This window comes from Xiphias gladius, chromosome 16, assembly GCF_016859285.1.
Source record: "Xiphias gladius isolate SHS-SW01 ecotype Sanya breed wild chromosome 16, ASM1685928v1, whole genome shotgun sequence".
Classification (NCBI taxonomy): Eukaryota; Metazoa; Chordata; class Actinopteri; order Istiophoriformes; family Xiphiidae; genus Xiphias; species Xiphias gladius.
Genome location: NC_053415.1, coordinates 49,419 through 72,720, shown reverse-complemented (window position 1 = coordinate 72,720; position 23,302 = coordinate 49,419). Strand labels below are relative to the sequence as shown.

Genomic DNA, 23,302 nt, shown 5'->3' with positions numbered 1-23,302 from the left:
CTAACATATCATATACTCACTTTTCTCAAAATAACAACTGATATAAAAATAAATAATGTATGTAGATGCATTCAATGACATACAATATGGACTACGTACTCATACATGCAACATCACATCCTAAATATTTTAACAAGACACAGTCTCTTTACTTGCAAGGACAATGACCAGTCTGTTATCAGTCTTATAGCAGTATTGATGTTTTTGGCCTGTAGGAAATAGAAGAAATCCAAAACAACCTGAAAGACACACTTCATATATTATTGCCTTGCAGAGTTGTCTTACATTTACACATCCAGCAAACATGGAGAAACATGATCATCCTGCTGAAGTTGTGCCAAAACAGTTCAGTGAGTTTATCAGAGCTTTTTGCTAAAATAGCTGCCTGCTGTTGCTGGAAAATTATGCTGATGAGATAAGCAGAATGCTGTGAATGAATCACACACAATGTACAATAAAACCAAAACTATGAGATAAGAGAGGCAAAAAAGCATTGTAGAATTGAGGGGAACTCCAGAGATGGAGGATGAATCTCATCACAATGAGCCTTTTATTAGAGCAACTTTAATATTGCATTAGCTGTTGCCTGATCAGCCACACAATACGTTTACCTGTATACTTCCAGCACTTTAAATCCAGCCTATTAATACGTTGGTTCTGGTTATATGGGAAGTGAATGTATTGAGGAAGATGCCAGACAAAACAAGATGCTCTCAAGTTCTTACAAGATTGATTAGTTATCTTAAAACTATTGTTTCCTCCTAGATTAATATTAATGAATATTTTCTTCAGCAAGCTTTGTACTTTTGTGTGACAACGGGCACATCAGTGTTTACAACTGTTGCCCTGCTGGCTGGCCTACTGTATAGCAACATAATGTATAATGGGAAAATTAAACAAAAATTATTCTAAATCAGACCAGACCAAAACAATTATTCTTTATGTGATAACTATGGCAGCTTCCAAATTCTCGATGCATGTAAAACCCTTTTTTTTTGGTGAAATTTATTCATTTATTCATTCATTTATTTTCTGTAAAATTTAGACTTGGATTCAAGCTGTAAATGGACTGAACAGAGTGATAAGACATTATAAAGTTAGGAATAATGCCATGTTTTAAGCGTGAATGCATTATGCTGTAGTAATTACTCATTCTTTTAAGAATTTATTTTGTATACTGTACGTGATAATGTACTAAGTTTAAGTGTGGTTCCATGTCAAGTATGTTTTGAAGCTCAAAGGAAGAGAAACTGCCCCAGCAGCCTATGTCAGAGCACAGTTCAAACAGAAGTCATGTGGTCCACTGACAGGTTCGTTTCACCTTTCAGTACTCCTTGATGGACTTGATTGTGTCTTCACTTTTCAAACACCACCCGAGATAATAAAGGAAGTGATGATGACTGATAAAGTCAGTTTGTGGCTTTGTGACAGTCCAACATCGCTGCTGAGAGGTGAGGTGGTGGTAAAGATGGCATCTGTTTCATTCCATGGTACCGGCAAGTTACAGATGTTCCCCTCACAGCACGATGTGCACACCTGGACAGAAGACATAAACAATTTTAAATTCCAAAACACATTACTAATATTATAAAATAGCATTTAAGTTATGCTGCTTGCGTCCGAACTACAGTTTGTAGCATCTGACTAAGGTATGCCCTTTTATTAGGGACTCTATCAAAATAACTGGGATTGTGCTTGTATAAAATTCCCTGCTGGAGAATAAGTGACGTCACAGCATGCAACTCCCATTCTGCCTCAGAGACTTTGTGTGCGTGCATGCAACTCCTTCGGTTATAGACTTTACTGTGTGAATAGTTACCTCCCCTCACTCTCAATAAATAACACCTAATGTTTTGTCTTCATTGCACTATAATACTGATTGTCAGTCCTGCAGTGCTCAGAAGTTTATGTGGTAAATAGCATTCATATAACTGATTATTATTTCGAGTTGCAGATATCACAAACCACATATTCAATATACCTGTCATTACATTGTACCAGCTGAGATTGCCAACCCCTTTACGCTTGGAAATAAATACTTCATCGGAAGGAGAGAAGTTGCTGCATTTTCTCTAACTGGAAAATTAGGCCAGTCGTTCACTACCAGACTCTAGTCACCCAAGCTGTTGTGTACAAGTTGTCTTTCCAGCCGGATGGTTGTCACCTAAACTATGGCTACTTCCGAAGACTTTAATGATGGACATCCTACAGCAGGTCCCGGGCCAAGCCGAATGCATCGAGTCCCACAGCATATGGAGGACCATCCATTTAAACACCATGCTACAATCAGAGCAACAGAAGATTGGGCTTCAGAAAGGACAGAGATGTTATTGCAGAGGGAGAGCATCCATGCTATTCTACAATCCTCAGGCATGGAGGAGGAGATATGGGAACGTATTGAAGCCTGTCTTAATGATTTAACTAGACAAATGAAAGAACTGCAAACAGCTACTGACGTGCTAAAAGTATGTCTTACCGTCAGCATCATTTATATGACCTATAATATCCTCCTTGATGTTTATGCCTCCATTATATTCCTGACCGAGGATTGATGAAGCTTTGAAGGTCTTCTCTTATAGACAATCTGATTACCGATGGAGAATATTGTCAGCAACGGCATATGGACAGTCCCTGTGAGTAGCAACCAGGTCAGCCCATCAGGTCAGCCTCCCTGCATGGAGCAGGGATATCAGCTACCTTCAGCAAAGCCTATCATGCTACCCAGAATAACCACTTGCCTTGCACCTCAGCAAGCCCATCTTATGCTCCATCCAGTCCAGCCTGCATCTCAGCCAGCCCAGCCTGTGCCTCAGCCTGTCCATCCTGCGCCTCAGCCGGCCCAGGCCACACTGCAGCCTGTTTAGTAAGCATCACAACAGCTGAGCTTCGCTCAGTATGCTCATCAGGCGTCTGTTCAAACTGGGCCACCACCAGAATTTGCAGCTGCCCCATTCAGCCATCCTGGGTTGAGACTAGATTTGCCCTCTGTTTCTACTCAACAGCCGCATACATGGCTTGGAGCAGTTTATTCAGCACCACACACTGGATAGTTCTCTATGGCTCAACAACCACTATACCACCCTGGGCCTGCACAATATGCACCTATGTACCCTCAATCTTTGGTCTAAGGATTCAGCATCCCCTCAAAAAGTCCTGCAACGTTCAACATGATGGAAATGGCCATCACTGCTTCATATGGCAATCCAAAGCCCAAACTGCCTGTATAGGCAGCTTTGGAATGGAGAGTGACTTTAAAATGTTGAAAGGGGGCCTAGGTAGCTTACTTGGTCCACTTAAGTACTTAACTCAGGACTGTAAATATCAAATACTGATTGAACGCCTTAAGTTGCCTAGTGCCTATCACTTGGCGAAGAGATATGTTAACAACCCCATACCATATACCAGTGCAATGGATGGTTTACAGCAACAGTTTAGTCAGCCGAGGCAGCTAGTCCAAGTAGAGTTGGAGGCCATATTATACTGAAAATAGGGGAAGAACAATTTCTTCCAAGAATTCTCATACGAGGGGTCATTAAGGTTACAGCCCATGTTACTGATTAAATCCAATCAACCTCACCTAATAACCCCTTTCCAGAAAGTACGATTAGGACCCACAGGGGGGCCATTTCTAGTATGTACATGACTAAGCTGGGCAGTGAAAGGACCTACCAACTTCCTTCAGCATCCTTCCAATCAGAGCTCCTGCCTTCACTTGTCATTTAGGACACCTCACTCTATGAGTTTCACCACCATGTTGAAAGAATGTGGCAGCTTGATGTATTGCCCTATTGAAATGAAAAGGAGGTAACATGATCTAAACAAGACCATGTAGTGCGCTAGTCCGCACCCCCGGAGGTAACCTACCACTCCCCTTTGGGCATAACCTGCTGCTGTGATGCCCCTACTCTGAGCTACAGAGTGCGATTAGCTAGTAACCCTGAGCTTATCAGTGATTATAATCAGGAAATACGCAAGCTGGAGGAATCAGGATATGCACATTAAATCACCAAAAGAAGAGGGGAGCAGTTCTGTGGAATCCTGGTCACCAATTCAGTTCAGAGAGTGAGAGACGTGCTGCAGTAAACGTATCGTTGCTGGCATGTGTGTATTACTGATAGAGAGTTTTGCTGCCTTGTCTCTACCCAGTTAATTTAGCTATTTTCTTTACCCAGTGGATAATTACCCACTGTACATTTAAACCTACGCTAGTTCTGCGAAAGCACTCATAGCTCTTTATATAGTTGTTTACACACTATACAGACCACTATACAGCTATTTACTTTGGCTTAGCAGTTACAGATGGCTTCTCTCTATCTATCTCTATCTCAATCTCATTCTCTCTCTTGCTCAATGTGTGTTAGGTTTAGTTATAATTCTGCCACCTTTAGCAATAATGGTACATGAAATAATTGTAGTTATATGCAGTGATGCAGGCGAGGCTCAGTGAATTGGAAACACGGCTCTGCACCATGGAAACCAAATCGTTAGCTGCTGTAGTTAGCCAGCTCCCAGTAGCCTGTGTGAGCTGACCCAGCATAGCCCCTACTCTCCTCCTGACAGATACGAGAAGTCAAGAAACCAAGGTGGCTGGGTGACTATGTGTAACAAGAAGCGTAGCCCTAAGCAAAAGCCCATGGTTCGCCACCAACCAGTTCATGTTTCAAACAGACACTCCCCACTAAGCAACACACCCGCTGAGAAACCAGCTCTAGTTCTTGGCAGCTCTCTTTTTGAGAAATGAGAATTTAAATTCCTTTGGCCAGAGCACGCGACGTTGAATCCTATTTAAAACTGCTAGCTACGGATAAATGTAATTATAGTCAGATAGTTATGCACATTGGTAGTAACAACACTTGATTATGCCAGTCAGAGGTCACTAAAATTCAATGTTCAGTCAGTGTGTACATATGCAAAGACAATGTCAGACTCCGTAATTTTCTATTGGCCCCTGCCTATTCTGTCCAGTGATAACATGTATAGTCGCACGTCAACATTCAACCGCTGGTTGTCGAGGTGGTGTCCAGCAAATGACATGGGCTTTGTAGATAACCTGGCTGTATCATGATGAATATGTTAGCCTAAATCAATCCACTCCCCCCAGTCATATTACTACTCACATTCCTTGAGGTACTGGCAAAGGAGTTGGAATTACAGCCATTGTTAACTCGAGCCTATTAATCAACCCTAAACCTAAAATTAATTACACCTCATTCGAAAACCTGGTTCTTAGTCTTTAACACCCAACCTGGAAAACACTAAAGCCTATTCTATTTGTTATAGTGTACTGTGCGCCTGGCCCCTAATCTGAATTTTTGTCTGAATTCTCAGCATTTTTATTATGTTTAGTCCTTAGTACAGATAAAGTAATTATAGCAGGTGATTTTAATATTTGTGGATGTTGACAATGGTGGCCTTAACACTGCATTTATTTCATTATTAGACTCAATTGGCTTTGCTCAAAGTTTAAATAAACCCACTAAGTGTTTTAACCAAACCCTCTACCTTGTTTTGGCTAATGGCATCGAAATTGAACATCTAATAGTCTTTCCACAGAATCCTTTTGTTGGACCATTATTTAATAACTTTTAAATTCCTTTTAATGGACTACACACCATTAGGCAAAAATTTCTTTACTAGATTTCTCTCTGATAGTGCTGTGGCTTAATTTAAGGGCGTAATTCTATCAGCACTTAATTCACTACTGTGTTACAATATAACAGAGGACTCCTATACTAACTTTAGGACCTCCAAAATTGATTATCTTGTTGATAGTGCTACAGGTTCAATGTGAATGACACTCCACTCTATTGCCCCTCTAAAAAATAAGATAATAAAAGATAAGAGGTTATCTTCATGGTATAACTCACAAAGCCCGCATTTTAAGGCAAACAATGCAAAAACTTGAAAGGATATGGCTTTCCAGTACACTGGCAAAGCCCGCTTAGCCTGGCAACATAGTCTTAAAACATATAGAAAAGGCCCTTTGTAATGCCAGAGTAGCATAATGCTCATCTTTAATAGAGGAAAATAAAAACCACCCTAGGTTTCTTTTCAGCGCTGTAGACTGAATTATAGCTCTACTGATCCATATATTCCTATAGCTCTCAGTAGTAATGACTTCACGAGCATCTTTAATGATAAAATTCTAACTATTCATCAACTCCTGCCCTCAACTGGCACCCATTTATCCTTAAACACAGGATCCTTAGAGCCAGCTGTAAAACCTGATCTAGATTTAGACAGTTTTTCTCCCATTAACCTTCATCAACTAACTTCAACGATTTCTTCATCTAAACCACCAACCTGTTTCTTAGACCCCACCCCAACTAGGCTACTTAAGGAAGGTTTACCCTTACTTAGCACTTCTTTACTATATATAATCAATCTGTCCTTATTAACAAGCTACGTACCCAAGTCCTTTAAAATAGCTATACTCAAACCTCTACTTAAAAAGCCTACTCGTGTTTTAGCCAACTATAGACCTACATCTAACCTTCCCCTTCTCTCTAAGATCCTCGAGAAAGCAGTTGCTAATCAATAGTGTGACTTTCTACATAACAACAGTTTATTTGAGGATTTTCAGTCAGGATTTAGACAGTAACTGGTGAAAGTTACAAATGATCTTTTAATTGCATCGGATGAAACACTTGTCTCTGTACTTGTCTTGTTAGATCTTAGTGCTGAATTTGACACTACTGACCATCACATCCTATTACAGAGGCTGGAACATTTAATTAGCATTAAAGGAACCACTCATGGCTGGTTAAAGTCTTATTTATCAGATTGATTTCAGTTTGTACATGTTAACAATAACTCCTCCATATACTCAAAACTCAGTCACAGAGTTCCACAATGTTCTGTGCTTGGACCAAGTCCAATATTAGGAAACACTCCACTCCATCGCATTGTTATGCAGATGATACCCAATTTTACTTGTCAATGAAGCCAGATTAAACCAATCAGCTGTCTTAAATTTAAGCACGCTTTAGCGACACAAAGACCTGGATGACCAGCAATTTTCTGCTATTAAACTCAGACAAAACTGAAGTTATTGTACTTGGCCCCCAACACCTCAGACACAAATTGTCTAATGATACCGTTACTATAAATGGCATTGCCCTGGCGTCCAGCACCACCATCAGGAATCTCAGAGTTATTTGATCAAGATATGTCCTTTAACTCTAACATAATACAAATTTACCGGACGCCTTTTTTTCCACCTATGTAACATTGCAAAAATAAGGCACATCCTGACTTCTCATGATGCAGTCAGCTCCTCTCTCCTCCTCTCCTTCTCCATCCATACGCATTCATATCCCATCAGTGTTTGTTACTAACCTGGCTTGTTTTCTCTCCCATAGTTTTGTGCTTTCTCATCTCTCTCCTCTCCTCCTGTCCCTTTCTGCAGGTGATTCTGCCTCTTGAGCTGCATAGTTTGGATTTGTAACTGCAAACCACCCACTGCCCCAATTATCCTGCTGAACATGCACTGCTTCAGTTATTATTTTTATCATACATCTTTATGTGGAATCTATATTGTGCTAGAATTTGTTACAACATTGTATGTCCGTCACAATATAAGTTCTTATAATAATACCTGAGGTTATGTCTTCATGCTGCTATAAAACTGATCAACAATACTGCAGTGTTTAGAAGTTTATGTGCTAATATCTGAAGTAATAAAACAGTACTGGTACAACTGGTTCAATCATTAATCTTAACTAAAAGAACCAAAACATAAATAATTAGTAAAGTAGACCCTACGTGTGTATGGAGGACCACAGGTGTCATGGTTAGAAAGCATTCCATTAATTGATATCTAACTGGACAATAAAAGCACTTATTAATTTAAGAAATAAATGAATCTTTAAATAAATATACTATTTAACAAAATCAATTCCATTCAAAAATGGGCAATAAAAAGAATAGATATCAAAAGAATTTACAAATGAAATTGTAATCCATCAGTAAATAGGTCAAATTAAAAAAAAATTCCATCTCACTTTGGGCCTTATGCTGGTAAAAAGAAGTTAAGCAATGTAAATCAGTCTTCACCAGAAGACCTCCCTCATATCTATGGCTTGTTGTTTTCACTATAAAAGGAACACTTAAATGTTACAGTTGTAGTTTTATAGTTTGTAGTGCTACACAAGCATAATTTTAAAATTGTAGGCTGATTACGTTCACAAAAGGCTCATCTCAGTGATTATCAGCACTGATCACCACCCAATCATTTCCTTTTCTGCCTACTTCCTAAACACACTAATAATCAGATAACCCACATATTTCAAAAGACCTCAAGAACATCTACAAGAGTAGATTTAACAGACTGGGCGATGTGTTACGTGTTTTGTTTTGTAATTATATTTTTGGCGTGTCAGCATTTAGCGACATTATAGAGATCATCCAGTCTACATGTGTTTTGTGGACTTGGAGAATGCATGTGATCATGACCACCGGGGAACCCTGTGGGGGGTAATGTGGGGCCGTTGCTATGAGCCATCTGGTCATTGAATAACCAAAATGAGAGCTGTGACTGTATTCTCGACACAAAGTCAAACACACTTTCAGTGGGTGCTGGACTCTGCTGAGGCTGTCCCTCGTCTCTGATCCTGTTTGTGATATTCATGGACAGGTTTTCAAGGCACAGCCGTGGTGAGAAGAGTGTCCAGTTTGGGAACCTCAGAAGTGAGTCTCTGACCTTCATCAGACCATGACCTTCAGCATGCACTGGGGTGGTTTGCAGCCGAGTGTGAAGCAACCGGGATGAGAGTCACTACCTCCAAGTCTGAGGCCATGGTTCTCTGCTGGAAAATGATGGATTGCTCCCTCTAGGTGGGGGGTGAGTTGCTGCCCCAAGCGAAGGAATTTAAGTATCTCAGGGTCTTGTTCATTGTCTCTGATCCTGTTTGTGATATTTATGGGCAGGATCTCAGGGATCAGCCAGGTTGTCTTTCCTCCATCCTGCCCCCCGGTCTGTCTCTCTCTCTTTCTCTCTCTTTTTCAACCCAGCCGGGCAGACGGCCACCCACCAAGGGCTAGGTTGTGTTCATTCGTTGTGTTCATCTACCTGTTAAAAGGAAGTTTTTCCTAGCCGCTGTTGCCAAGTGCTTGCTCATGGGGGAATGTTCGGTCTCTGTAAATATAACTATAAAGAGTAATGTCTACACTTCCTCTATATGAAAAGTGCCCAGAGATAACCTCTGTTATGATTTGGCGCTATATAAATAAAATTGAATTGAATTGAAAGGCTCTGTTAGTGTATGTACTGTACTGAGACAATGTGTGGCTGTTTCAGGACAGTTACTGTTATCTAGCTAACTTCAACATTCCTTCTGAGCATAACCTCAAATATCACTACAACCATGACTAACTGTACTTACGAGACAAAAGGGATAGCCAAAGGAAAATGGCAACACAATGCCCTTCTGACTGCATGATTGCCTGAAAACCTGAACTCTTCAGTTTTTGAATTCAGTTTTTGGTTTCTCCTCAAAAACTGCATTTTCAAATTGATTTTGAAATGTCTTTGTTTATTTTGGTATGCGGTCATCTATTTTTAAATGATGTATGTATTAATTACTTTTTTTGTGTTTATAAATCCTTTTTAAATTTGACCTACAGTATTTATTGATGGATTAATATATTATTTTAAAATATCGTCTTTTTTACTGGACATTTAAATATCACTTTATGAACTACTTAGTAATTTAGTCTATTTAGTTATGGATTCATTCATTCTTTAGTAAACTCTGTATTAATTGCTGGTTTTACTGTCCCGTTACATATCTGTATCTGTAACGGATGGTTGTTTAACAATTTACATGAGACCTGTGGTCCTCCATATATCAAATCTTAAAGTCCCCGTCCACTCAGAAAGGTCTTTTGTTTATTGTTTCTTCATGCCCACATTAGAAGTGAAGTTGGTAAATTTGTGGCAAACATAACAAAAAAGTGAATATTCCAGTATGTTCACATAATTGTGGACTGGAGAAAATGTGATTTGATTAACTTTCATAACTTTAAAAGTGGTAAGAGCAAGCTAGCAACATGTGATGTTTCACTTATATTAAATCATAAGCTATATTATAACGTGACATGATGAAGCTGAATAAAGTGAAGGTTTGAGTAAGTGTTGGAAGAGTAATGTTTCAGTTATATCTATAAAGATTCATGTAAATTCTGTTTCTCCAAAATGAAAAATTGGTCCTTCTGGTTATTACTAGTTGATTGTGATCCTGGTAATAAGTAATATTCTTTGGCAGGGCTGATTTTCCACACTCCCCACCTTTTTTCCTTCATGATCTATTTCAGCGCATCCTGTGGAAAGACATGCCTCCAGAGCAACACAGCGTTTGGACACTGACACACTGTCTCCCTCCTCATCTATGGTGTGGTGGGTGTAGCAGTATTTGGCTTCTGAAAAACATGGAAATCAAGCACAAAGGTTGGCAAAATATTCACAGCGGTTGTAATTTTACCTACTGTATATACTGAAAGGGTGGGAGTTCAACTTTTCATGAAAACTATCACAGTCAAGTTGGACTGTGTTGCCTCAGCCATATATTTATATTGCAAAATCTAAAAAGCTCCATGTCCATGTCTTCAGCGTCACTGTTGTCATGCAGAAAATCACCTGGGAGAAATAGCTGTTATACAGCATCACACAACACATACCGAAGGGTTTTAACTGAGTTCTCTATCTCAAACTAAGAGGGAGTTTTTCAAAAAAATCATGTTAGTTTTATGAGCAAAAATAGGAGATACTCAGTTTTGATTGAGTTTGTGGCCACAATCTGTGTGACAGACAGTAGGTCATTACACAGAAAGATCCTGGGCTGATCCTGGTACTGCCCTCCAGACCCATGCTCCTTGTGAAGAAAAAAGTTTAGTGGCTGCAGTTCAGGGATGAGATTTCTCAATCATCAAGCTTGAAGCAGCCGATCCAGCAGCTCAGAGCGGAGCAGGTGGAGTTGAAGGTTGTTGATATGGATGTTAATACTGAGGTAAATACAGCCAAACAAACAATTAAATGCCTTAACTAAATTAAGAAAAGTTTAGTAGCAGCCTATAGTGATTTTACATCATTGAAGACCAAGTTCAAATTCATACTTCAATTCAACAAACATAAACAACAAACTCCCGATTTACTATACAGTGACTTCAGAAAGTATTCAGAACCCTTCCCCTTTTAATCTACACTTCATTTCAAAACACTTCCTGTCCTCTGTCAGATTGGATGGGGAAGCTTCTATGAACTGCCATCTTCAGGTCTCTCCACTGATTTTATGGAGTTTAAGTCTAGACTTTGGCTGGGCCACTCACCCCAGTCTTAGGTCATGTGCACCCGGGAGCAGGTTTTCTTCAAGGAACCCCCTGTACTGGAGGAGTCCGGGAGCACCAGTTCAGGGTGCACAGCTCCGAGAATTCTATGTTCTGTCTTTACCACCCAGACCAAGTCCCTCCTGTTCCCTGCTATGCAGCTGGCATATCACACTGTGACACATTGACAGATGATGCTTTCTATGATGCTTCTATAGAAGTTGACCAATAGCTGAAAGGGAAGTCTGGCTTGTTTGAGTAGTAGTCTCAGGACAAAAACCTCTGTTGGGATTTCCTCATCAGGTGGGCAGTGTTAAGGGACCATGTGAGGTCTTTCGTTGTGTGGATTCCCCGGAATTTGATGTTGTCAACAATGTACACCTCTTCCCTGTTTATGTGAAGTGGGGGTGTGTGGTCTCCTAAAGTCCACAATGGTCACCTTGGTTTTACTGGTGTTCAGGATTAGATTATTGTCCACACACCACTCAGCCAGATGTCGGATCTCCTCTCTGTAGCATGGCTCCTCGTTGTTGTTAATGAATTCCACTATAGTGGTGGAGTTGCAAACCTCACTATAGTGCTGGAGTTGTGAATGTGGGTGCAATCATGTGGGAAGAGGGTGAAGAGGGTTGGATTGTGCACACAGCTTTGCAGAGCACTTGTGGTCTGGATAAGGGTTGAGGATGTGTGGTTACCTATCCTGACATTTTGTGGTCTGTAAGTGAGAAAGTCTATAATCCATGACCAGAGTTATGTGGTTAATCCCAGTTTGTTGTTTTTGTGTACCAGTTTATGGGGGATTAGAGGGTTGAAAGTGAATCTGAAATTGACAAAAAGCATCCCTACATATGTCTTTGGGTACTCCAGGTAGGGTAGGGCTGTATGAACTGTGATTGAGACTGCGTCCTCCGTAGATCTGTTCCCTCAATAGGCAAACTAGCAGCTGTTTAGATCTGTGAGGATGATGTCCTTGATTTGGGATAATATAATCTTCTCAAACCACCTCATAATAACTGAAGTCAGGGCAAGTGGGCGATAGTCATTAACACTGGTAATTGCCTTCTTCTTGGGCATAGTTACAATGGTGGTGGATTTAGGACAGGTGGGGACTACAGACTGTTGAAGGGAGAGTTTGAAGATGTCGGTGCATGACTTCAATGTGCAGCCCGACATCCTGTCTGGTCTTGTCACTTAGTTGATATTGATTTTCCTCGGAGTGGAATTCACCTGGTGGTGTAGGACGAGTGCATGCTCATCCTTGGGCAGGGACATTTGATCCCTCACTCCACTGTTCTTTGTGTCGAAGCATGCAAAGAACTAGTTTAAGCTGTCGGGGAGTGCACTCATGGCTGGTCTGTGAAGAGCTGCTCTCGTACTCCGTTATGGTTTTAATTCCAATCCACATTCTCCGGGGGTTGTTGTTTTCAAAGTGCCCCTCAATGCGCTGGTTGTAACAGCTTTTAGCCTCTCTAACGCCCTTCTTCAAGTCCCTCCAGGTAATTTTGTAGGCCAGCATGTCACCTGTCCTGAAGGCAGCATCTCGAGCCGTACATTGCTGTACACCAGTCATTGTTTACATAAATACACACTCCACCTTTATTCTTATTGAAAGGCTGCAGTCCTCAGTATTATTTTGTCCATCTTGTTGACGAGTGACTTGGAGTTGGCAAGGTAGAGACTTGGCAGGGCGGGTCTGTGCAGGTTAGCCCTTAGCCTAGCCTGTAGGCTGCTTCTCTTGCCCCGTGTAGTAGTTAAATCCAACGAAATATACTCTGTGTGCCAAGTTTTTTAAGAATATACTCTGTGTGTAACAAGTATAGACCAGAATGTATTGGACATTGATTTTAACTTTTAACATTGATTTTAATGATAATCAGACAATGAGTAGTAAAAGTATTGTGATTAATCTGACTTAAGAAAATGATTGCTATTATACACTGTTTGGAAATATTAAAGTTTTTAAAGAAATATATGGCTAAAGACACCTTGGAAATAATTGTCTCAGGAGATGCCCAGACTTACTGAGGCAGGCCAGGAGAGTTGGAGATTTTCCACAGAGACTGACACCATTATTTCCTGGTAGATATGGAGGATGTTACCAAATATGGAAAGTATGACACCATTATTTCTTGACGAGATTAAGTTCATTTTTTAGAAAAGTAGGTGTAGAGACCACCAGCAAGGAGGAGCGAACTTGAGGTATAAAAGATGATATCTAGCAATGCTTTCTTCAGTCGGTTTCAGGAGCTAACTCGGGTTTATCTCTTGTGAAAGAATAAACTCTATTGCATTGAACTCTGATCATCTGCAGTGAATTTTTGTGAACTTTTTGAGACTCCACTAACTCATCACCTTCACTGAAGTTAAGTGTTGGAAGAGAGGTCCAGACATACTCTCTGGCCCTGATCTGGGAATCTTTTTCTCCAACACCCGCTTCTTGCCTCATTTCTCTGCACCCCCTCTGAAGCCTTTTGGGTGGGATGACAATAACTCCCCTGGCTTTCCCGGACACAGGATCTCCAGTGAAATAGAAGCCGGGCCTTTGGAAGTGTAAGTCTGATATTGTCCCTCGATGTTAAGGATTTCAGTTCATTTATACTGTATACCAGCCTTGGGTGCTTGAACAAGCAAAAATGAAACACACAAAAACACAAAAAGGCTGCTGTCTAGCTGAGAGCCCGAGCTGCTATTTGCGCCACCAGCTTTACCAACATCCATAAACTGTAAGCATCCTCCATGTTGCTGCTCTTCCAAAAAGGCCTGATTGATGGAGTGCTGCTGAGATGGTTGTACTTCAGGCAGGTTCTCCCCTTGCTGCAGAGTACTTGTGAAGCTTTGTTAGAGTGACTCTTGGGTTCCCTCCTTGCCCGGTTACTCAGCTTGGCCGGATGGCCATCTCTAGGAAGAGTCTTGGTGGTTCCCAACTTCTTCCATTTCACAGTTATTAAGGCCATTGTGCTCTTGGGAACACTCAAAGCTTAGAAATGGTTTTATACCCTTGCCCTGATCTTCTGCACAATTTTTTGTCAAAATTATATTGCAGAGATCTACAGAGAGTTTCTCGGACTTCATGGCTTGGTTTTTGTGGATTATTGAGTGTAGATTGATGAAAATGGTAATTTTACCCATTTACAATTAAATCAACAACACAATAAAGTGTTTAATAAGTGAAGGAGTCTGCATAGTTTCTGAAGCTGTATGTTTGTCTTAGAGTAATCAGATATTGTGTTCATAATAATAGCCAAAATGCTTTATTTTTGTTCTTGAAGTAGGTTTCTACTTTTATGCAAGCCTACATTTGATGCATTCATTTCCCACTTCCACTTCCCCCAACCTTCCTTGTGGCTATAACAGCCACTGTTGAAAAGGGCTGTATAATGTGTGTGTGAATGGGTGAATGTGGCATGTAGTGTAAACCGCTTTGAGTGGTTGATAAGACTAGAAAAGTGCTATATAAATGCAGTCCATTTACCATTCCCGTCTTGAACAGGCTGTATAAAACGGGCTAAAGACTGACCACAGCCTGTTGCATCTGTTTAGATGGGCTATGTGTAAATTGGCCAGTTGGCCCTACATTAGAGGTGAATAGGGTACAAATTTTAACTAATAGATATCACCCTGAAACTTCCCCAGTTGATTACTTACATTAAGAAAATTATTTTTTGTATTCCAGTTTTCTAAAATTTTATGTTTGAATAAGCAAATGAGGCATTATCTAATTAAATATGTGCCAATTTCCATAAATTTCCAGAACAGAAATCTGAACACTTGATAAAGTTAGGTTCAAAATTCACTGTTTCATTTTGTTGACAAATTAGCATCAAAGATTTTTATATCTTTTTTTCACTCCATTAATCAGCACAGCAATAAAAAAAAATCAATTTTTGCCATGTTTTTAGTAATAAAATGTTATATAAATTGGGCTATGAATGATATATGAACAAACCCCTCTATAAAAACCTTCAGAATATAGATAGGAATAAAACTGGAAAGATTGATGTATGCAAGTGCTACTGAAATGGTGATTTCTGACTAAGTGTTTGAGAAAAAACTCTGTTTGAGAAAATGGCCTTTAAAGATATGTATTGTAATTGAAATTTACACTTTTTAAATAGACAAAGTATAGTAAAATAAACACCTAAATGTGTATTTTGGATTTTTTCTTTACAAAATTCTGAAAGAATACATGTTATAGAGGCAAAATTTCCCAAAATCTCAATATTGACCAGTGCATGAAAAAACAATGTTTTTTGCCTGTAGTGTCTACATCACTGGCATACAAGCTGCAATAAATCTGATTGATGTAGAATTTTGTTGGTAGCACGAATTTCACATTTATATGAAGACAAACTTTTGGGTCTGAGGACATCTATTTCTCATGACGGGCATTAAAGATACCCTGTGGAGTTTGTGACCACTAGTTGGAGCCATGCTTAAATGAGAGGATTGGTGTCTATCTCATGCAAGAACACAAATATATATACACTAACACAGGTGAAATGGGTGACAGGATTGACATTTCTGTCAACAGTTTCACACTATTCAGCTGATAAAACTCACTAAGGGTTGTAGAAAGGTGTCAGCAAAAATTAGGTAGAAAGGAAGATACCAGCTAGCAAGCCCACCATTGCAGGTTTAAAACATTTATATTTAAAAAAAAAAAAAAGTTTTGCAAATGTTTTATGGGGACAGAAATGCATTTAAGGAGAATCCAATCAACTCCACACTGCACCTTTACAACCATCTAAACTGCAACAGCAAATATGTTTTGCAGAAAATTGAATCTCTGGCTGGATTATGTTCATAGGCAACATATGTTTAAAAGAATGAAGCAACACATTTACTAAGAGCAGTAGAGTCACCAGGAGGTGGATGGAGGGGCATACAACGCAAAAATTTTACACCAGAGACTGGGGTTTGCATCCACACTCCTATCTTTGGTTAAAGATATATTATGCAGGATTTTCCTGAAAACAATGTATAGACTCATACAAAAGTAATCCCACTTGATCATCACTTATGACCCACTAGAAGTGTGTCACTGTGTATATATCTGCAGAGACCCTGCCCTCTGCCCGTATTTTCTTATCTTCCCCTTATGCATTTGGGGTGTTTCTGGGCTGTAACCTTTTGGCAGTGGGTGTGTAACTCGCAGCCAATAATAAGCACGCAGGTTGCGCAGGCGGGACTCAATAAAAAAAGCTCGTAAAAGTGAGCTGGGGAGGAGGGGCCAACTTTGAATGGTGTGTTTACAAACAGCAACTGACAAATCCTGCATAGTATACCGTTAAGGTCAGGGAAATATGGTGGTTTGGTTAAATGCTAATAAACTAGTTTTGTCTGAAGTCACTGTACTTCTTCTGTGTTAAACCAGACCAGAAACTTTCACCAACCTTAACCAAGTGCTGTGAGAGTCTGAACGGAACTGGCATCACTACAAGTGGATATTGTGAGGCAAGATCAGACATATTGGTAGAAAAAAAATACGTTGTCTGTGAACATTTTATTGATGCATTCAGTACTAACATATTTGCAACTTGCCAAATACATTCATTAACAATACGTTTACATTTCCTTCTAGAAGTATTTGGGAAAATTCTAAAACAAAGTGTACCATTAGTGCAAGTACAGAGGATAAGTCAATGAACTAACTCAGTAAAGTTATTTACAGCAATATCTACAGTTTGCTAATATTAAACACAATAAGCTACTGGTTACACCAGAGACAAAACTTGTGTGTATTGAACTGAGCAAAGGTGTGTTTTACTGCTTATGAATACAGCTTTTCATTTCAAAGAAGAAGAATGTGTCATTTCTTTCCTCAAAAGTTACACAGTCTAATTTAAGATAAAAATTGCAATGCAGACATTACTGAGTAAATGTTGCCAGGTATGTCTTACCAAGTGGGCAGTACATGTCTGGTGCCCAATGATTACACTCAAAGTTGTCTTGTGCGGCTTCACAGGTGAAGCACTTGAATCCACCAGGAAATGGAGTACCTATGAAAAGAAAAAACCAAACCATCAAAACCATCCAATAAACAAAACTTAACAAACATTCAGCATTAAACATACTTTCTGTCTGGTTATGAAATGGAAGCTGTTTTTCAAAAAACTTTTGCACATTATTGGGCTTATTAAGTATACACTGCCTCATATCACTGGCAGACCATAATACAGTATATCACATCTACCTGCTTCTGTGCATCACCTCTAAATTCATTTCATATTCAGTTTGAGCACAAGTTAATATACAGCTCACAGCATACTGGCACATTTGGCAAAGCATAATTCACAAGAAGTCTCATTTAAAATTTTAAACCATAGTTCAGTAGCAACTAATAAGCTCAGAAACCCATATGTCTAATGAAGAGATTAGAGTCTTTTTCACTACAGAAATAGTAGTAATAGTGATAACAAATAATAACACTGGTTTTAACATCTGTTTTGAATGCCAGGGATCTCAGCAATTGAGTGGATAATGACTAAAATACTCATACTGAGGAGTCTGTTTGCTTTGGATTGTGTGACTTAAGGTGAAGATACATCAGAAAAAGTTGAAAATGTCTTACCTTGAGCCAAAAAAAAAGGCTTTTCCTGAGATTTTACAACTCAATTTTATGAATGTACAGAAACAAAAAGAAAAGGAGAGATTCCATATGAAAAAAAAACACAAAGATCTTTTGAAATATTTTGAGATCAGTGAATCTGAGCTACCACATAAACATGGCACAGGACCTGACTTTCATGGTGGCACCACGACCAACACAACCAGCAGTCCGACCGTTTGGTATTTTCCTAACATGGTGTATACACGGAAGAGAAGAACAAACAGGTGGGACGTTCATTCAAATGAGTAATTGCAGAGAGAATTGTTGGTATTTTGGCGGAAAATGCACTTTGCACAGAGATAGATGTCTCAGAACCAATCTGTTTCTGGAGCAATGTCAATGTGCTGCAACTTTAGTAATTTTATCTACAAGAGCAAACTAATTACTTGCAGTATATGTGAAGAAATATCAGAATAATGTTTAGAATGTGAATAAACAATTTTAATTAAATACTCTCCAACCAGTGATGAGTTTAAATCTGCATAAAAAAATAATGTTTACTGTAGTTAAAGCAGGAACGACATCAAATCAGTCATCTATAAATTAACCTGATTGATTCTTCCAGTTTCTGCTTTCCACAGCTGCTATATATTGTTTAAAAAGTTTCTCCTTCAGTTCATTAATGGTCCCATATGTTACACTTTTCTGGTGTTTTATTTTAAGTTTTTGTATCCATAAGGTGGTTATATTTTTTATTCTAAGTACCAAAACCCATTTCAGTCTAGTTTTACATCTCCTCTCTCACGCATCTCCCTGGAGCTCTATCAAGAACAGGGTATTGTGTGGCGGTCAGTTTTCTGAGTGACATCTTGGTCAGGCCAACTACAGGTAACGGATTGTAGCCTACTACTGCAGCCGGAAAAACTTGGTAAAACTCAGCAGTAAATACAAATGGCAATGGTCAGTCAGCGCTGAGCCAAACAGACCATCAAATTTGGACTAAAATCCTCCAGCTGTATTTGGTGTTGAGCTATACACCATAGCCTTGGACCTGATTCTGGTACATATCCCTGGATCATCTGTTGGTATCGGGGTGAACATCTACGGTGTTGTAGCATCCAGGTCCAATGCGTAAGTGATGGAGCCCACTGCCTCTGCCTCTAGCTCACTTTCCTCAGCTGCTAGATCCTCCAGACGGACCTTTACAGTGCCAGTGTGCGTTGAGGGAGCGTGCATGGCCTCAGAATCTGAGACCATCAGGGACATGAGGGTGGCAGCTGGGACAGCAAGAGTAGAAGACTGCATATACGAAATATGCTTTGCCTGGGCAGCAGCTACGTAGACAAAACCATCAAGGAGCTTATCCTCTTTTTGGAGCTCTGACTTCAGGTGGTGGATATCAGCCCTTAACGGTGAGTAGGCAAGTTTGCAGTCCACACACACACACATAATAATAGCTGGTTTTCAGTCCAAGTGTAACTTATAAAGCAACAAGACTGATAAAATGGGAAACAGTACTTTAAACAGATAAAAGTAATCCAATGATCAGTAGAAGAATAGCATTAAAAAGACTAAAAGCTGTAAAGATCATTTGAGGGGACAAACAAAATAAAAATAGGAGTCCATAATAGCGACAGTAAAAAAAAAAATTAATGAATAAAAATATGAAAGATTTCAGGTAATTACTTGGAGAAACCAAATCCTGCAGGGTTGGACGGTGGGTCCAGTTTAGCCGTACTTTAGCATCGCTAAGGGCGATGACCGTTTCCTTGTGACATGACAAAGTTACAGAGTTCTGACGGCTTGTTTGAAGGCACAGTTTCTCAATACGGGCTGTGTGCATTTCTCCATGGAGTGAGCATTTTGATACTTTCACAGAACTTATATTGCACCTAGACCTGCTTTGTAATTTAAAAAAAAGATGTGGAAACCTCCTTTCTACAATATAGGACCTTTAAATATCTGCAGCTATTTGAAGAAGGACACATATGCTGATAAATCAGCAACCTCTTATTGGAGAAGTGCCACATCAGAGCGTAGTGACAGTACACCTGACCATCCACTGTGTTTTTTATTATTTATTTCTATCATCGTTCTAATCAACTGTTAAAAACCACATCTCCTGCCTCTTGGTGCAGATTTGTGGTGCTGTGTATTCACGTCATGCTGCTCATCCAGACAATGATCCTATTTCCTGGAGAAGCATCTTTTCATTTGTTGACCTATTGTCATGCTTCTCTGTGATTAGCTCACCTTTTCCCAAACGATGACACCAGTGATGTGATTGGCTGAAGGTGTACTCATAATCACCACACCCCTATCTATATTCACTTTCACCCAGCCCTTTTGCGCTTAGTATGGCTGCACATACATAAAACAAAATAGCAAGTGGAGACGCCCACACAGTCCATGAGCCAAAGACCTACTGATCTGTGCTCGTTGTTATGCTTGCACCATTAAAATAGTTCTCATAGACAACCACACACACAGTCTATGCGTAGGTTGCTAGTTAGATACAGCTAACATCCAACAGTGAGTACACTGGCAGTTTGGGGTGGATAAAAATGAACTGCAAAAACAATCAGCTGTCAAACAATGTACAGAGGGGCTGCAAAGGGGCTTTAAATGTTTTGCTAGGATTACCCCCTACTGTATTATATACAAGAGCAAAAGATTAGTTCATGGGATAGTGATCTTCATGGTCCATGTCAAGCATATACTGTTTATTTATATATTGCACCATTCTGCTATTTGTGGTGCAGCCTGCAGTTATACACTGCTTATCTCAGTGCAGTGTCTGAACAGAGGAAGGAGAATCTCCTTGCAGACCATCTGCTGGGATCAAAAGGAAGCATGATTGCTTTCCAATTTGGTACCATACCATCACTCTGATTTAGCCCTACCTCCTCCTATGTGACTGCGGAAGGTCTACAGGTCAGACAAGACCTCTAGCAGCTAAACAAAACCTGCTAGTCAGCTCTGATCTCTCTGATATCTGGCTTAAGCCTCACCACAGCTCCTTACCAGAGACTAACAAGTGTGAGCAAATAGCTGCCTATGTAGCCATTTGAGCAAGGGCAACAATGTTACTAGGCACATACATGCTATCTGACAAGCATAGAATACAATACAGAATACAAGAGAATACAATAAGTGGCACACATCTACAGTAGGAGTAAGGGTATTCTGGCCTTTAGTCAGGTATCAAGGTGGTGCACTTTCATTATGATACTGTAGATGTCCCTCCCTGAACTCATTTTTATACTACTTCCATTTATCTGCTACTGAACGCTTCATATTAGCTTCAGATATGGATGTATTATAGCTTTTCAAGGTTAACTATGACTGTTTGAAAATGAAGTTGCAGTTGCATTCAAGTTTGATGATGGCTTATAAAAATAAAATTCAGGTTGAACTGGAAAAATCCAGACACATTCGGAATTACAATTTGTTATATTTGCAAATATAACAGATCATTACAGAACACTCATTCAACCAATGTGTGATACCTGTCAGGTTTTTGGTGTCACAGACACCAACTGTGGGCTTAATAGCATCCTAAACAATAAATGAAGAGCAACAAAAATAACAACTACTAGCAAGTAAGTGGACCTTGAGATTTTGCCACAATACTGTTTCCAAGGTCAAGAATTATAATCCATGCTTACTCAATCAGTGGGTGGGTCAGTTTCATGATTCATCAAGACTATTTGTAATCTTCATTACTTTAATAATCTACAGGACTTCCAGTTCTAGAGCTTCCAAATCTGTTATTTAGCTTTAAAACCTGAATACATTAATAATCTTGTTAGTAGCAGCGTTTTCTGTCTTATGTCTATTGTTAAATCCTAATACTTTCTACTTTTTAGAGACATGGAGACTGGTTTACAGTATTTTATATCTCTGCTATCAGGATTTTTGAAGATCTTTTTCTATATTAGTCAGTGCTGTCTTGTCTACAGCTTACCCAAAACACAGCTGCCAGGAACAGAGACACTGCTTTGCCTCGTTCTCACTCATTCCTCTTCACCGTGTAACCTGGAAAACTATAGTCCACCATCATCAAGGATGTCCCAGTCCCTAAAATGGGTGAAGAGGCTTCAGAACTATAATATTAATATGATACCATCACTGCAAGCAGTACTGACCACAGCACTATCATTGTTAATGTTACGTACTGTATGTGCTCATGATTTTGTAAATAAATAATAATAAATCAGAAATAATTCCACGCATGTAATCTGAATCATACATGTGGATGCACTTTTGTATCTTTGTTCTATGTTTGTTCTTTAGCCAAAAGCTTTTTCTTTTTTCTATGTTTCTCTTTTTTACTGCCCAATTTCATCTAATTTAAGAAATGGTCTTCATATTTGCACAACTTAAAGCATTTATAGTTCCTTTTACTGCTGCATTATGTTGTGTTCAATCAGAATAAATAGATTTTATTTTTTTATTAGATTGATCTGTCCCTCTTGTTCTCCTTGGCCCCTGTCTCCAGCCTCAACTCACCGTTCCCCTCTTCTCACCAGACCTGCCTTCCTCCTGCTACCTACCAGATGTCCTCAGACTTTTATCACCCTGCAACACTGTGCAGCTGGTTTGTTGTTTGATCATCTCTGCTTTTATGAAAGAAAAGTTGGTTTTGGGATTTACTGACATTTGCAACTGCCCGGCGAAGCACATTTCAACTTTGGGTGCACCTTGCACAAACAACTTCACTCACCACTCTCCACACACTTATTTTTTTACATATGCAATTTTAATCTCTTTTGGGAACATTCCTCGTATTTTAGAAAAGACGGACTACATCCAAGGCTCCTGCGTTCAAGGATGTTAACTGCAAATATTCTCCACAGTGTCTCAGCTTCTCCACACAAATGACTGAACATTTAAAACACCTTGTGCAACTGTGGACCACAGACTTGGTCACTTTCCCTCTGCCCACAGCTTCCTCAAGCTCTGATACCCCCTACAGGTATGGATTGTGTTTCTCAACAGAGAGACAAAGTGGTACCTCAATAGATTTTATTTGTTCATCTCCCAAGAGCCTGTATTCAATCTTATCATTTTGACCCCGGTGATGTATACTCTAGTATAAATGTAATTACCTGACCAAATGCCCGCCTACTTCATCTGAAAAATAGACCTTGATTTTAGTTTGGTACTGTCATGAAAAATCTTGTATACGTCAAAACAGAACCTCTTTAAAAATATAGTCCTCATGCCATCAAAATGAAATATGGCTGTTTTTAATGTAAGGGCACCCCAGCTGCCATTTGCCATTCTTTTTGTAGGTCACTTGATGTCATCCTACGGTTGCTGAGTGACATTCGAATGAGTTGACAGTCATCCTGGTCAGTGGAGAGTCGTTTTGGCCCTCTGCCAGTCTGTAGCTTTGTTGTCCCCAATGTCTGCTGCTTGACTTTG

At 39.6% G+C, this 23,302-nt stretch overlaps 1 protein-coding gene across 1 annotated transcript in view; it reads right to left on the bottom strand.

Moving 5' to 3' along the window:
• Positions 1-1,199: 1,199 nt before the first annotated feature.
• lypd6 (LY6/PLAUR domain containing 6) overlaps positions 1,200-23,302 on the bottom strand; it is a 36,551-nt gene continuing 14,448 nt past the window's right edge. The window contains exons 3-5 of the mRNA XM_040148930.1: positions 17,223-17,321; positions 10,289-10,419; positions 1,200-1,536 (exon numbers count right to left, since the gene is read on the bottom strand). Of these exons, the coding sequence (XP_040004864.1) occupies positions 1,363-1,536; positions 10,289-10,419; positions 17,223-17,321 (404 nt within the window). The 3' untranslated portion in view covers positions 1,200-1,362. The remainder of the gene's footprint in view (positions 1,537-10,288; positions 10,420-17,222; positions 17,322-23,302) is intronic.